Source organism: Rhinatrema bivittatum, chromosome 3 (assembly GCF_901001135.1).
Source record: "Rhinatrema bivittatum chromosome 3, aRhiBiv1.1, whole genome shotgun sequence".
Taxonomy (NCBI): Eukaryota; Metazoa; Chordata; class Amphibia; order Gymnophiona; family Rhinatrematidae; genus Rhinatrema; species Rhinatrema bivittatum.
In genome coordinates, this window is record NC_042617.1 from 589,553,538 (window position 1) to 589,568,694 (window position 15,157).

Below are 15,157 nucleotides of genomic sequence, written 5' to 3' on the forward strand. Positions count from 1 at the left end.
CGACCCTGGGCAAGTCTCTTCGCTCTGTATTGCCTCAGGTGCAGATTTAGGGGACAGGGAAATAACTTACAGTACCTGAAAGTAATCTGCTTAAAAGTAATTCTCTGGGCAGTTCTTTTGAATGAAATGAAAGTGAAGCACTTGTAAAATCGGTGAGGTGGCTGCGTGGTGCGAGCTGCTTCCCGCCTGCAGATTGCTGTGGGCAATGCGCTGCTTTCCCGCTGTTCCATGCCTCGGCGGTCACGCGCGACAGGGACAGATTCAACACGTTTCCTGTTCTGATAATGTGTTGAGGCGACAAGCCCGGCTACGTGCAGAAGTAAATTTAAAAAGAGTTTTCCCAGAAGTGGGACTGTCTTTCACAAATAGGAAGGCACCCTGAGCAAACAAGTGGCAGATAGGGCTGATTCCCTGGTCTTCTCGCTTGATATTTGTTGTCTTGCTCTACATTCAGTGCAGAAGCGGTGTGAAGATTCATGCATTAGCCAGGTGGTAACCGAGGCGCCGACAACGTGTGTGAAAGCTGAATGCTGGCTTTCTGTAGCGAGCGGTGTCTCTCCTTTGACAGGCTTCCGTGTTGTGAAGTAATTTGTTTGTCCTTACGTTAGGCCTGAGTTTGAAAGAGTTCCCTGCCTGTAAGCGAGCAGCCTCTGCATCGTGCTTTGTACCAGACAGAGCCGACTGATGTGAAATGTGGAGGAGATTGCCAAAAAACCCCCCCAAAACCCAAAACAAAACTGTGTTTAGAAAAATGGAGAGAGAGAGACTGGGGGGGGGGGGGGGGGGGGTGCTGACGAAACTGAGAGGAGAGTCACAGGAGCTCTGTGTATGGCAGGCAAAATAAAAGCAAGCAGCCACAGCGAGGTGAAGAAAAGTCACAAAATGTCATTCTTCTTCACTCTGTCGAGGTATTCTGCTTCCTTTTTGCTTCCGAGGATCAGATGCTTATCTGTTCAGATACGTGTAACAGCTGCTTGCCAACAGCTCTGTCAAAGCGCAGATCCATCGCTGCCACCCCACCCTCATGCAAACACTTGGGAGACGGAATAATAATTTTGGGCACATAAATTATCCGGCGAACTTAGAAGGGATATTGAGTGGCCAGGCTGTGCTGCTGAATGTAAGCGGATCAGTTCTAGTTATATCCAGCGAACTTTAGACCTCCTATTGAGGTTAACGTAATGGAATACGGCTGAAGAGAGCCACTTATCCAGGTAAGATAATTGATCCTCCCATTGCCCGCCCCCAAGGTATCTGGCTATCTACTTCATTGGATAAATACTTATCTGCCTATAAGTGGTGGCCACTGAATATGGCTGGATATTCGGCAGGTGCCAGTTAAAGCCTTATTTATCGGGCTAAGAGGCGCTGAATGTCGGCCTCATTCGGTCCAGTGTACCAATTTAAGGACTAGAGTAGCATGGTTGCCATGTTAGCCTGCGTGGAAAGACGTTTATTTCCCTGCCTCTAAGGAACAGAGAGGAACAGGCCCCTACAGGCTCGCAGGCCTTCGTTTTCTGTTAAGGGGGGGTCTAAGCGATGGGGATTAGAACCAGGCTGACTTTACAAAAGCCTCAGGCGTTTTGGCTCTTTCTCGCAGATGCGCAATCTATTTCTCAGGTCCGTGAGAGGGTACTGAGTATATGGTAACCACCATGCCCCGCTATGATTAGCTTATCTAGAAGAACACTTATTGCCCTGTCCTTGATTCAGCAATGAAATCCCAAATGAGGGGAGGGAGGTGACAGCGATATTAGAGCTGAAGAACATGAGTGGGTGCGTCTGACAGAGTAGGGGTCCTGCATAGTCCGAAGCAGCCCAGCAATATGGAAGCGTTGGCTTGTCAGAGAGACAGGGAAAGGTAAGACTGCTGGGTAATGTGATCCCAGAGGGGCAGCCAGGGGAGAGGAGTCTTCTGGAGAGACTACACAGGCCAGATGTCAGAGAGATGATGACCGGATAGGCCTGGATAAGCTGCAGGGTAACTCCTGGTGAGTTTGCTGCTTGGACTTAGCCACAGGGTCCAGTAGAAAGGGTGTTTGGTTGCCGCCGTCTGTGAGAGGCCTTCTGTATTGTCAGGTGTTGCAGGGAATGGGACTGTGGAGGAGCAGCCTATATGGAAAAATAAAAGCATTATGTGAATGCAAGTGCCTGGCTGTGCTGTTCTTTCTGGAGAGCTGGCAGCGGGCCAGGGCATGGGTGGTGTCTTGTTGCAGTCATAAAACAAGTTTAGTTTGGTGAGTAAGGGTGCAGGTTTACTACAAAGTCCCAGTTTGTTTATTCCGGCATTTGTATGGCGTTTTGCCTAGGGTCCCTTAGGATAAATGGAACAGTACAACGTTACATAATAAGGTGAATTTATTTTATTTTATTTATTTAAAGCTTTTATATACCGGCATTCGTAGAACACATCATGTCGGTTTGCAGGTAACTGTGAAAGGAAAATACAATGAACGAAGATAGAGGGTTAGCTAGACAAAAACACGAAAGTACATTTTTATAGGAGTTCAGCGAACATAACATTACTTGGTTGACCTAATTAGCTTTTAGACACTCAAAGGCAAATAAACATAAGAACTTATGTACAGTTAAAGGCAATTGGGGGGGCTGGATGGGAGGGAGTGGGGGGGAGGGTGCTGGAAGTAGGGAGGAGCGGGAACTAGGGTGGTTCAGAGGAAATCACTGTCTGGGATTGAGTAGAGTCGGGGTAGGCCTGTTTAAATAGCCAAGTCTTGGTTCAAGGATGGCTCTAAACGGAGCTGAGCGGGAAGGGACTTCCAGAGAGTGGGGCCAGCAATGGAGAAGGCTCTTTCTCTGGTCAGTGGAGCTGGAGGAGCGTAGAGGTCAGGTGAAGCGTATTTCTCCAGGACCTGCATCCCGCTGGCTTGACAAACGGCGCAGTAAGAGAGTGGATGCCGCAGACCCATCCAGTCTTCCTGGTTGATCCCTTGCACACACTGTTCAAGCTAATGGCGGATCCTATCTGTTGGCCGTGTGAGCTTGACCACCTACGGTCCATCACTCCCTGTCTTCCTTCAGCCCCTAGCATTCTGGGTAAAGTATCACCATCATGCTTTATTTGTAATCACGCCTTTCCAACCGTGCAGCTCAAAGTGTGTATCGGGTGCAGCCGTCGGCAGAGATTAGACGTCTAGGCCACGGTTTACAGGGTTGCACCATGGTTAATGCAAGCATTGCTGGTGCCCCCCCTACAGCCAAGCGAGCTTGCATTCAGCCCCAGTTCTGGCTGCCACCTGTGGGCCGCTCTGGATCGTCCTACCTCCAGCTTCATATTATGGCCCCTTGTCCTTGAACGTCTTTTTCGATGGAAGAGTAAACCTTCCTGTACTTTACTGAGGGGCGTCAGATCATACCCCCCTCTCCCTGAGCATCTTAACTCTTTTTTTTTTTTTTTGCAAGGTTTGTGTTGCAGGCCCTGTGCCATTTTAGGAGCTTCCATCCTCTCGGTGTTCATGCAAAGGTCGGCTCTCCAGAGCCAAACGCATTACTCAAGATTTACAATATCACACTTTTTTTTTTTTTTTTTTTAAATGTGTCCTGTTTTTAACATCGGGTAGAAGGACATTTTGAAAATGTAGATATTAGAATTATTTTAGGAACTGCTCTATTTTGTGTCTGGCACTTCTCCGCTCCTTTTGTTCCTTCCCCTCATCTCTCCCCCGTGTGCACCACCGCTGTAGGCTCCTCTCCCTGCGTGGAGCACTTGTCTCCTCTTCCTTAGGCAAGCCCCCGAGTGCCTCTCTTCTGTGGTCACCCCTTTTCCTCCTCTGCTTTCTTTCCTCCTCTGCAGTCTGCGTTCACCTCTTCGGTGGTGGCTTCTTCCAGGGGCGGGTCCCGTCGTTTAGAGATGTTTCCCTTCCGAACTGTAAACCCTGGCGTTGCGGTGGCTTTAGTCTGAATAGGGTTTGTCTGTACTGCGGTGATTATCCATGCCTGCTTTGCTAGCACTGATGCAACAGGAGGGATTTAAGGTCCAGTTCTCTTATGCCCTGCTACTTTACTGGTAGATATCTTTTTTTCTTTGTTTGTTTTAATTCCCAAAGTGACATTTTTTAACCAGCAGAGTCTTCCCAGTTCTCTTCTTACTTGATGGACAAATTTAACTTGCAATCACGCTCACTGTTGAATTGGATGAGCCTGAGCCATGATCGCACAAGGAGTATAATTGAGAAATTCATAGTTGAAAGACAGAGGACTTTACTAGGGTCATACTGTTAGCCTGTTCTAAAGCGGTGACATTAAACGTCCTTTGGAAGTGTTTAAATACATGTACATAATGGGGGTAACCTAGGTGCAAGGTCAGGTATCCATGGACCTGATTCCTAACTGTGCACTTAGGTTCCTTCTGAAAATAGCAATGGGTGCAAAATACCCCCAGACTTCAGCACCTGCTTTCTGTGCAGCTAAAATGTTTCTGGAAAATTCCATGCGTTGAAGATAAAACCCAACCTACGCATGTTATTTTTCAGACCCTCCTCCCCCAGGACCCCTCCCTAAACATGGCTCATAAAAGTCTGCACATTGTGGACTGTGTAGTTTCATTGGGGGCACTGAGCTCCAGTACCCATGTGAATGCCTTTGGAAACTGTCCTCAGTCTGCACACATATCTGTCTGTCCGTCTGTCTGACACACTTTCTCATCATCTACCCCTTTATATTTTTGCACAAATGTCAGTGAAAAATATCCCTGAATAAGCAGAACCGATTTCAGTCTGAGCATTTCCTTCTGCTTGGCTTTTTAATTTGTTTCCTGTTTTTCTTTGCATTTTACCTTTCCTTATGTCACCTGTTTCCTCCATCTCTCCCTCTCTCTTATTTTGCTCACCTGCACCTCTGTCTTTCTGCTGTCCAACACCTCCTCACTTCTCCCCATCCTGCCTTTCTTTTGTCTTTGTCTCACACTCTCTCAGTCTTTAATCTTCATCTGCATATCTCCCCTCTCAACCTCTTAAATTTCCCACATCTCGGCTTTCTGTCTGCCCCTCTTAGTGACCCAGAGTCCTCCACCTTCCCCTTTCAGTCCCTCCCCACTTACACTTTTCTGTATCTCCTCCTTCATCTCCCCCACCAGCCTCACTCATCCTCCCCTAGCGCCCACCTCTCAGGCTCGCTCATCCTTCCCGGGTGCTCCTGTCTGGCCTCACGCATCCTCCCCTCCCAGCAGAACGTGGCTGACAGTGTGCAGGACGGGGGTCGTTGAAGGAGTATGTGTGTGTGTGTGTGTGTGTGTGTAGGGGTGTGTGCCTGAATGTGTGTGTGTGTGTGTGTGTGTGTATATGTATGTGTGTGTGTGTATATGTATGTGTGTGTGTGTATATGTGTGTGTGTATGTGTATGTGTGTGTATATGTGTGTGTATATGTGTGTGTGTATGTGTGTGTGTATGTGTGTGTGTGTGGCTGTATGTGTGTGTGTGTATATGTGTGTGTGTGTGTGGCTGTATATGTGTGTGTGTGTGTGGCTATATGTGTGTGTATGTGTGTGTGTGGCTATATGTGTGTGTATATGTGTGTGTGTGGCTATATGTGTGTGTGTGTGTGGCTGTATGTGTGTGGCTGTATGTGTGTGTGTGTGTGTGTGTATATGTATGTGTGTGTGTGTGGCTGTATGTGGCTGTGTGTGTATATGTGTGTGTGTGTGTATGTGTGTGTGTGTGTGGCTGTGTGTGGCTGTGTGTGTGTGTGTATATGTGTGTGTGTGTGTGTGTGTGTGTGTGTGTGTGCGCGCTCACTGTCTTGTTTCCTCACAGAGACAGCCGTGTATGTGAGTGTGCACACGCCGTTCGCTGGGGGAAGATTATTGAGGGTGGGTGGGGGATCACTGGCGACTGTTGGTCACTGCTGTTGCTGCTACCGCAGTGGGGCCCACGGTGAAAGGCCTGAGGCCTGGGGGAGAGGGACAGAAGAACTGAAGAGGCCATCCTGTACACGTATCCCCTACAACCTTTCCAGGAACGCCTGCCTCTGGTTGAAAAACTCTGAGCTAAAGGTTAGCGAAACGCACGGCACGTGAAGAATCAATTTCAGTCACAGGATTCCTGGTGATGGTGGTGGCTTTTTGTTATTTTTACTCGGAGACGACCTTAATTAAAACCTTCTCTTTGTCTAAACCTTGCCAAGTTCTTCCTTGTTTCAGTGTAAACAGGATGTCTATTCCTCTGGATCCTTGCTTAGTTTTAGATTGTCCATCACGCTGTTTGCTTTTGCACGTTACAGTTTTCAGGGGAGGAGGAGAGGTTTCAGGGAAAGCACATTTGGGTATGTTTCTCTTTTTAAAGAGATTGTACTTCTGGCGATCTGCGACTTGTATATTGAAGGCCTTTCCAGTAGAGCTGGGAGCTTAATCTTGAATTCCCCGCAGGGAGACCTTTTTATATCCACACTACCTATAACAGATAGAATGGGGATAAGGGGGGAGGGGCGGGATTTAGATAATGGGGAGGTGAGGGGAGGTCTTCGGGTATATAGAAGGGGTCAGACTTACGTCTGGTCTAATTTGAAAGGATAACTGTCATACATATGGAGGGTGGGTATGCAAGGGAGGGAGAAAAGTGATAAAAGTTCCTATCGACAGGTGTATCATAAGAATGGTTGTCATGGAAGTCCTCGCATGTGGGTGACACCATCAGATGGAGCTCGCCACTGTCCGAACATCCGATTGTTTGTGCTCTTCAGTCTTTCTTTTTCCGCGAAGTGTTTGCCTCTCAGTAGTGGAGCTCTGCTCTTCCATTCATTTTTCAAAGTCTCTTTCATCGTTTTTCGGTGGTTTCTGTGCTGGGTCCCACCAGTTGGTGTCCTTCCTCGGTGCGGTGGGTTGATTTTTTTCCCCTTGTTGCGGTAGATTCCCAGTGTGTTGTTTCTCAGTGGCTGCTGGCCATCGACTGCTCACTGGCTGTTTTTTATAGCGTTATCTGGTTTTTGACGATGCCCCCAGTGCCCGCAGACCATGTCTGTCACTGATCCACATGAGGTTTGTATCCTCTGCCTGGGGGGTGCTGCAGGACATCTGGGGGTGCGCTGTCTGTGATCAGATGACTCCCAAAGCTGTCACGCCTGGCTGGATAAGATGTAAAAGCTTTTTGGGTCCAAAATGTCTGATCCATCTACTCCGGCATCAGGGGTGTTGACATGGGGAGGCTGCGGCGAGGCGCTAGATATGCCGTCTCTCTCCACTCCTCCATCGGGACACTAGAGAGAGAGAGGGGATGGAGATAGGCCATCTCCGGTGTCTTTGCATTCCAAGACATTGGGATCTTCTCCTTCCTTGGTGCCGGGGAAGGACCGGGTGGAGCATCAAGAGAAGTCCTTTAAGCATCGTTACCAGTCGCCATCTCTACATGGCACCGGGACAGGTCTGGCACTGGTGGCTGCTATGCCAGCACCAAAGCGACCCCATGGAGAGGAGTCCCAGGCGTTTCCCATTGCTGTCGGTGCAGGGCACTTAGCATGAGAACATAAGAACATGCCATACTGGGTCAGACCAAGGGTCCATCAAGCCCAGCATCCTGTTTCCAACAGTGGCCAAACCAGGCCATAAGAACCTGGCAAGTACCCAAAAACTAAGTCTATTCCATGTTACTATTGCTAGTAATAGCAGTGGCTATTTTCTAAGTCAACTTCTGGCGATCTGCGACTTGTATATTGAAGGGCCAAGAAAGAGATCTAGGCATCATAGTGCATAACACATTGAAATCGTCGGCTCAGTGTGCTGCGGCAGTCAAAAAAGCAAACAGAATGTTGGGAATTATTAGAAAGGGAATGATGAATAAAACGGAAAATGTCATAATGCCTCTGTATCGCTCCATAGTGAGACCGCACCTTGAATACTGTGTACGATTCTGGTCGCCGCATCTCAAAAAAGATATAATTGCGATGGAGAAGGTACAGAGAAGGGCTACCAAAATGATAAGGGGAATGGAACAGCTCCCCTATGAGGAAAGGCTGAAGAGGTTAGGACTTTTCAGCTTGGAGAAGAGACGGCTGAGGGGGATATGATAGAGGTGTTTAAAATCATGAGAGGTCTAGAACGGGTAGATGTGAATCGGTTATTTACTCTTTCAGATAGTAGAAAGACTAGGGGGCACTCCATGAAGTTAGCATGGGGCACATTTAAAACTAATCGGAGAAAGTTCTTTTTTACTCAATGCACAATTAAACTCTGGAATTTGTTACCAGAGGATGTGGTTAGTGCAGTTAGTATAGCTGTGTTTAAAAAAGGATTGGATAAGTTCTTGGAGGTGAAGTCCATTACCTGCTATTAAGTTCACTTAGAGAATAGCCACTGCCATTAGCAATGGTTACATGGAATAGACTTAGTTTTTGGGTACTTGCCAGGTTCTTATGGCCTGGATTGGCCACTGTTGGAAACAGGATGCTGGGCTTAATGGACCCTTGGTCTGACCCAGTATGGCAGGTTCTTATGTTCTTCTTAATAGCAGGTAATGGACTTCTCCTCCAAGAACTTATCCAAACCTTTTTTAAACACAGCTATACTAACTGCACTAACCACATCCCTGGGCAACAAATTCCAGAGTTTAATTGTGCATTGAGTGAAAAAGAACTTTCTCCGATTAGTTTTAAATGTGCTACTTGCTAACTTCATGGAGTGCCCCCTAGTCTTTCTGTTATCCGAAAGAGTAAATAACCGAGTCACATTCTATTGCTGTGCCCAGTCAGGTATTGTCTCACTGCTTCTAGCGCACTGGGCACAGGAATAAAATAAACAGCAGCCACCAAAAATAAGGAGGCAGAAAAGGGGCGGGCCATGGGTGTTCCGGGGCGGGGTCAAGACTTGCGCGCATAACCCCCGAATTTTGCAAGGCTGACCACGGCAACCACGCGCCACGTTACCTGCGCAGCTTTACTGCTGGTCCTGATGAGGCGCGAGCCTGGAGACTTATGGGCCAGAGGGGTCCTGAACACTGGGGAGACAGAGAGGGTGGGGGTGGAGTGGTGTTTCATTGGTCTGCCTAGGGTACAAGGGTCTGTAGAGCCTTGTAACACCGTCCCCCCTCCCCCCCAAACCCACCCTGAGTTAAAAGTGCCCCTCTTACAGTGGGCAAGGTATAGGGTGTCCCAGATTGTCTCTCTAACAGTCTTTTATCTCTCTCCCCCCTTGCAGATTTCTGCTCGCGTGCCCAGTTTGCTCGTTTATGAGCGCGTGCGCTTCATTTAAAATTAACTTGAAAGTCTACCCCGTAGCAGTCAAAACTGCCAAACTGTCCTCGCAAATCTTTCATGAAGATTTCCGTGAATCCTTTTTAAAAATCCAAACGTAGGTTGGTGCGTCCGTCCCCCTCCCCAGCTCTTCCGAGTAAGGTTACGCGCCGGCATGACGCGTGCGCATCGCTTGACTTGCCCGTTGGGCGGGCGGTTATGTAAAAGGCCATCTCTGCATGTGAAACACTGTTTCACCCTCAGAAATTATTTGGAAAATGACCCCTCGCCCTTGCAAAATGTAAATATCCTTCATTCGCATAAGGATTCCAAGGGAACTAATTAAAGAGAACTTCGAAAGCTCTGCTTCTCACATTGATCCGAAAGAGTTTGTGAAACTGCTCTGAACCCCTTCTCCTCCTCCCAGAACCTCGGCTCATCTCGTCTCGGAGCCAGTCCCGTCTCCGGAGGCAGGGTGGTTCAGCCTTTGTCCAGCTGCCTCTGCTGCCGTCACTTCTCCTTTCCCGGCAGATTAAGCTTCCAGGTGGCCATTAACCCGCGACACGATTCTTTTCTCCGTTTTGTGGCCAGCTCGCCATGTCTTTATTTAATTCCCGCGTTCTACCTTGGATCTCTGGGTTCTAGATTGGAGGTGCTCTCTCGGCATTGGGATCGGCCGAATAAAAACTCTTTGAGAATGCAGAGAGGATGATCTTCCACCTTCTGTTTAGGTGGATGGCGATCTCTGTATGCTGGGCTGTAAGTGAGCAACTGGAAAGCATTCATGGAAGAAAGAATAACAAATGGAATTGAAGTTGAATAAATAAATATTGCACCTAGGATACCTGCTTCACAGTTGGCCACAAGTTGGGAAAAGATGATTTTCTTATCATCTGGTTAGTAGTCATTTTTAAAATCAGAATAAACGTCACCAAAAATAAATAAGGCCTGATTTTCAAAAGCATTTACGTGCTTAAAAATGGATTTTACACATGTAAATGCACTTTACTCGTGCAAGTGGGTTTTTGAAAATTGCTACAGTATAGGCCATTGACGTTTCATATGATTTAACCGCATAAGTGCACTTCACGTGCACAAGTGACTTCTGAAAATTGCTCTGCTAGTATTGTTACATTTACCCGTGTAACTCCTTTGAAAATTCACCTGATTGTGTCTAGTTGGCTTAGCGACTTAACGATTTGTCCTTGCACATCCGAGGTCATGAGTGGCATCCAGTCAGGCTGAGAGCAAGCAACCCTAGTAAAAACCTATCCTGACCAGAGGAGCTTACCCAAGAGAGTGTAGTGACATGACTTGTCAGTGGGTACTCAGGCAGAACCTATGATTTGAATGAAGCAATGAGACAGAGGCGTAGGGGGTTTACGTGCGTAATAACTGCCTCCGTTCCTGCTGGCGTGGTGTGTGGCCTGGGGGGACGCTCGGTTACCTTAGCTGTGAAGCCCGGCTGGGGCAACGGCATTTTTCCGGGAATATTCTGTAGATATAACGCAGCTCCTATGGTCATGCCGAATGCTTAACGTAATCCTTTCTGACGAAGCTGTTGCATTGACTGTCGCATTGTGTAGCGAATGAATTCACGTTGCAGTTTGATTTTTTTTTATTCTTTCCTGCAGAATGCTTTCATGGGATCCCACCCTGTCTTCAGAAAGAGTGGTGTGGGGGCTGAGGAGCAGTAAGATGTGAAGCTGCTGGTTTCTCCCGTGCTCGGAAAGCGATTTTGCAGGTCCTCTTCCAGGCCAGCATTAAGGTAATGGGGCTCCGGGCCAGTGTTTCCCTTGGGGCTGCTCTGTGCAGTCGCTCGTCTCCCAGTGACCCAGCAGCTTTCTCTCCAGTCCCTGTGCTCTTTTTTTTTTTTTTTCTTTTTAAGTGGTGAAATGACCTGCTTCGCAAATCTCAAAGCTTTTGGGGCCTGTCAGAACAGTGCAGAAGAAAATAATTTGTGAAAGGGAGGACCGGGAAATTTTCATAGATTTTTAAAGGCCTGTGATTGTAGTTGTCTCCGAAGATGATACTCATAAGGGTGAGGAAGGTAGGTAGGTGTGAGCAGTTGGTGTGATATTCGTATAAAGCTTTATCTCCGAAAATGTGACTAAACAGATCTAGAAAGTTTCTTTTTTCCCCCTAAAGGTCCGTCTGCAGTTAGATGTCAGAAATTGCAATATAGATATACGTAAGGCGCCTGAGACCTTGAGTTAGGAGGTTACCTGGTGGCATTCAAAACACCTGCATGCTTTCAAGGTATGATCGTGTAGTTGGACACACACGGATACACTCCCGGCCACTGGACATCTAAATCCGGTGTGCAAACTGGGGGGGCGGCACCACGAATGAGCTTCCAGGAGGCCACCAGCAGCAGTGAACTGGGACGAAAAGGCGAGAGTGCCTGCCTGCCTCCGCTGTCTGGGGCCTAGTGCAGCGTCGCACCGTGGGGGGAGGTGCCTGCGGCCACCATCAGCAGCTGAATAACAGGGGGAGAGGCCTTGCGGTCGCCAGTGCACCTCATCCCACCGGCGGCTGAGCAAAGGGACCCCCTTCCCGTCATCTGCGCAGGCCTGCAAGAGTGGCCCTTTCTTCATGCTGATCTTGTGCTGCACGACATCAGCAGGGAGGAAGTGCTAGCCCTGCCAGTTTTTAATATTGCGGGGCCGGCACAGAGGAGGCAGCAGAACGGGATTCAGTTTCAGAAGTAGCGATGAGCCGTCGGCTCTTCCCCGATAGTCTCATGGGAGCAGTGACAGCGGCAGCAGAGAAGTGAGAGAGGCTCCAGGGCTGCTGGCAAAAGAAAGGGAGGGGCTTGCCTTCCGTGTGTACAGGAATGGGAGTGTGTGTATGCATGTGAATAAACGTGTGTGTGTGTATGCATGTGAATAAACGTGTGTGTGTGTATGCATGTGAATAAATGGGAGTGTGTGTATGCATGTGAATAAATGGGTGTGTGTGTGAGACAGTGGCGTAGCCAGAACTGATTTTTTTGGGTGGGCACAAGTTTATCATGGGTGGGCTGTAGGCATGCAGGTCTGAGACCTTCTAGTTGTATTCTTATTGATAAATAATGCCATATTCTGCAACCTACAATGGCTTTCTCGTAGAGAGAGCACAGAATGTGGAGCGGCAGCCCTAGAAAACGCAGGATTTCCAGCAAATCGTTTTCGCTCATGCCCGTCCCAAGAGATAATGTAACTTAATTCATGGAATAACCTCCTAAAAAATGTTGGTGCATATCTTGTCTGTAAGGTTCCTCTTTAATCAGAAATCTGACACCGATGTATCAGATGCCTAAAGATACTGTTTGCGACTCTCACAGGGACAAGGGATTTGGAAGATGTGCAAATTCTGTTGGGTTAGAAACATGAGAGCAAGGACCATACATCAGTTTTCACAGCTGAGAGCTATGTGAAGAGGGAGCACTAAATTATTTTGCCTAATATGAGCAAAATCTCTCTCTATATACGTAGTTCTCAAGATATTTTCTGACTAGTTATAACCAATGTTTGTTTTACGGGAACTATCATTTTTATTCCTAAAAGACATAAGCACCTGTTTCCTGTTATATTCATAGCTTTTTTTTAATCCTCTTTTTGCTACTTAGGTTTTGGCGATGTCACTTGTGCTAACGTTAATTGTTCTTTATTTAGATTAAAATGGGGAACTCAGAAAGCCAGTACAGCCTTCAAGGATCTAAACTCCATGGCGCTGTTGCGAAGCAGCAACCTTGCTCGTTGAAAATTCGAAGCATTCATGCTAAAGATGACAAGTCTTGTTCCTCACATGGATGGGGACCTAGCAGCAGTGGGACCACCTACAAATCCCGGGCCCTGGGTAGGAATTGCCTTTCGCAGATCAAAAGCAATCAGCCATATTCATCTCGACAAAGCAGCAAGAGCGGCGTCCATAGCAAGCACAATCCGAACGTCTCAGGGAACTGCTGCCAAGGGAATAACAACACCTACTTGCCTGAGAATGGTTATCACTACATTGATGCTGAAACGGCAAATAGACACATGGCCTCTAGGGAATGCAATGGGCACATTATAAATGACTTTGACGTCCATGAGAACATGGCGCCATCCTTACAGCCAGAAGACAGGAAAAGCCCACGAGTTCTCATCCGAACTTTGGGAAAGTTTGATGGGTGTTTAAGGGTTGAGTTTCACAACAGCGGTAACAGTAGAGCGCCCGTGGAAGAATCCAATGGACCAGTCCAGCTGTTAAGGTACTCTCCTGCTTTGGAATCCAAAGCTAATACTCTCCATGAGGTCAGGAGGAACTCCAGCACAGATTATTCGTCCAGTCATGGTCTGTCAGTAAGTGATTCAGGCCTCAGATCCAGCAAAGGGAGTTCCCTGAGTTCAGACTCCTCGTGGTATGACTGTCCCTGGGGCAATGCTAGGGACATTAATGAGGTGGACAGCTCCTACCTGACCAGGAGTTCCCTAGACACAAGTATTCATAGCCGTCTTCTACTAAACGATGACAAACAATCTTTCAACCAAAGATCATCTCTCTCATCCCTCCGGGAACTATATAAGAGTACAAATCTAGAAAATGGTCTACCTTCGTGTAGCAGACTTTCTGATGACTACATGGGTGTGCATACAGGTTTCAGCAACCGGGTTTCATTTGCCTCGGACATCGATGTGGCGTCAAGAGTAGAGCACAGAGGACCTGCACAGTACTCCTCTTACACTCTCCCATGCAGGAGGTCCAAGCCGTTAACAGAAGACATTTCCAAGAAAGATAGTCTAAAAAGCCGAATGCGACGTATTAGTGACTGGACTGGGAGCCTCTCCAGGAAAAAGAGAAAACTGCAGGTAGGCTGTGCATTGTGGGAAAGCTGATTGAATGGTTTTATGCATTACCGTAGTTTTAATTGTCTGAGCCTTTCGTGTCTTGGCCAATTCTTTAATTATGACGAATCCTTTAGCACGCACACAAATGAAGTAACCCTTTAGCCGATTACCTTGTTTGCGAAATATAGAAAACTTTTCCCAGTTCTATTGCTGCATGAAAAGGCTTCTTCAGAAGTAGTTTATTCTGACTGATTATGCATAGGTCTTCAGTATTGAAGGAGAAGTCGCTGGTACAATTGAACAGTGCGGTCAGATCATGTTCTGCGTGTGCATGTGTGAAAGTCTTGGTTATTGGTGTTCTATATTTATCATTTTTAACAAAGTAAGGATATTATTTTTTTTTTATTAAGTTAATTAGATTTCATGTCCCGCCTTTATATTTTAAATCCATCACAGATTACAATAAAAAACAGGAAACAGTATAATAGGTAAATTCATAAAGTGCACAAATGCAGCACATGGGGGATTAGCAGTAAAAATTCAAATAGAGTAAGACTGCTGTCATGGCGCTTGGGCTGGCCCCATGGATCAAGCAGTACCCTACGAGCTCCCATGCAGAGGATCCAGGTGTGGCTCGCTCAGGGCTTGAGAGAGCTCCTGAGAGAGGTGGTGCACTCAGGCTGTGAGAGTAGGAGGAAGATGGCCACCACTACCGTAGCAGCCAACAAGGAGGCAGAGATGCCCCTTCTAGCCCTGGGGCTAGCAGCAGCTGTCAGTCACCTAGGCATATTACCTGGGGAGAAGGGATAAAAGAGAGATGAGGAGAGAAAAGGAAAACTAAATAACTTAAATATCCCCGTTACTCTCCAGGAGTTATGCATGTTCAGTACAGAAAATGAATGTACATCCCTCGATGGAGCAGGCGGACCTGCAAACTGAAAATGTCAGCCAGATTGACACCAGCCCTTGCTGTGCATTGCTGTGCTATCAGCCTAAGAAGGAGAATATATTTACATTTACAATTATTTTCTCTTAAATTCAGCTCTCAGCATGCAGCAAAGGAGAAAATGTGCTTGCCCAGTGACTCTCTGAGCTTGATATTCAGCCGTAGAGCGGCTACTTAAGTTAGCTGGGTATAGCTGTCTGTCTGTCTGTCTAAATTACTGGGGAT

General features: G+C 47.3%; 1 protein-coding gene across 1 annotated transcript in view; it reads left to right on the forward strand.

The window, feature by feature from the left end:
• Positions 1–15,157, forward strand: part of TIAM2 (T cell lymphoma invasion and metastasis 2) — a 486,712-nt gene that overhangs the window by 148,009 nt on the left and 323,546 nt on the right. Inside the window, exons 3-4 of the mRNA XM_029596699.1 lie at positions 10,810–10,943; positions 12,832–14,007. Of these exons, the coding sequence (XP_029452559.1) occupies positions 12,838–14,007 (1,170 nt within the window). The 5' untranslated portion in view covers positions 10,810–10,943; positions 12,832–12,837. The remainder of the gene's footprint in view (positions 1–10,809; positions 10,944–12,831; positions 14,008–15,157) is intronic.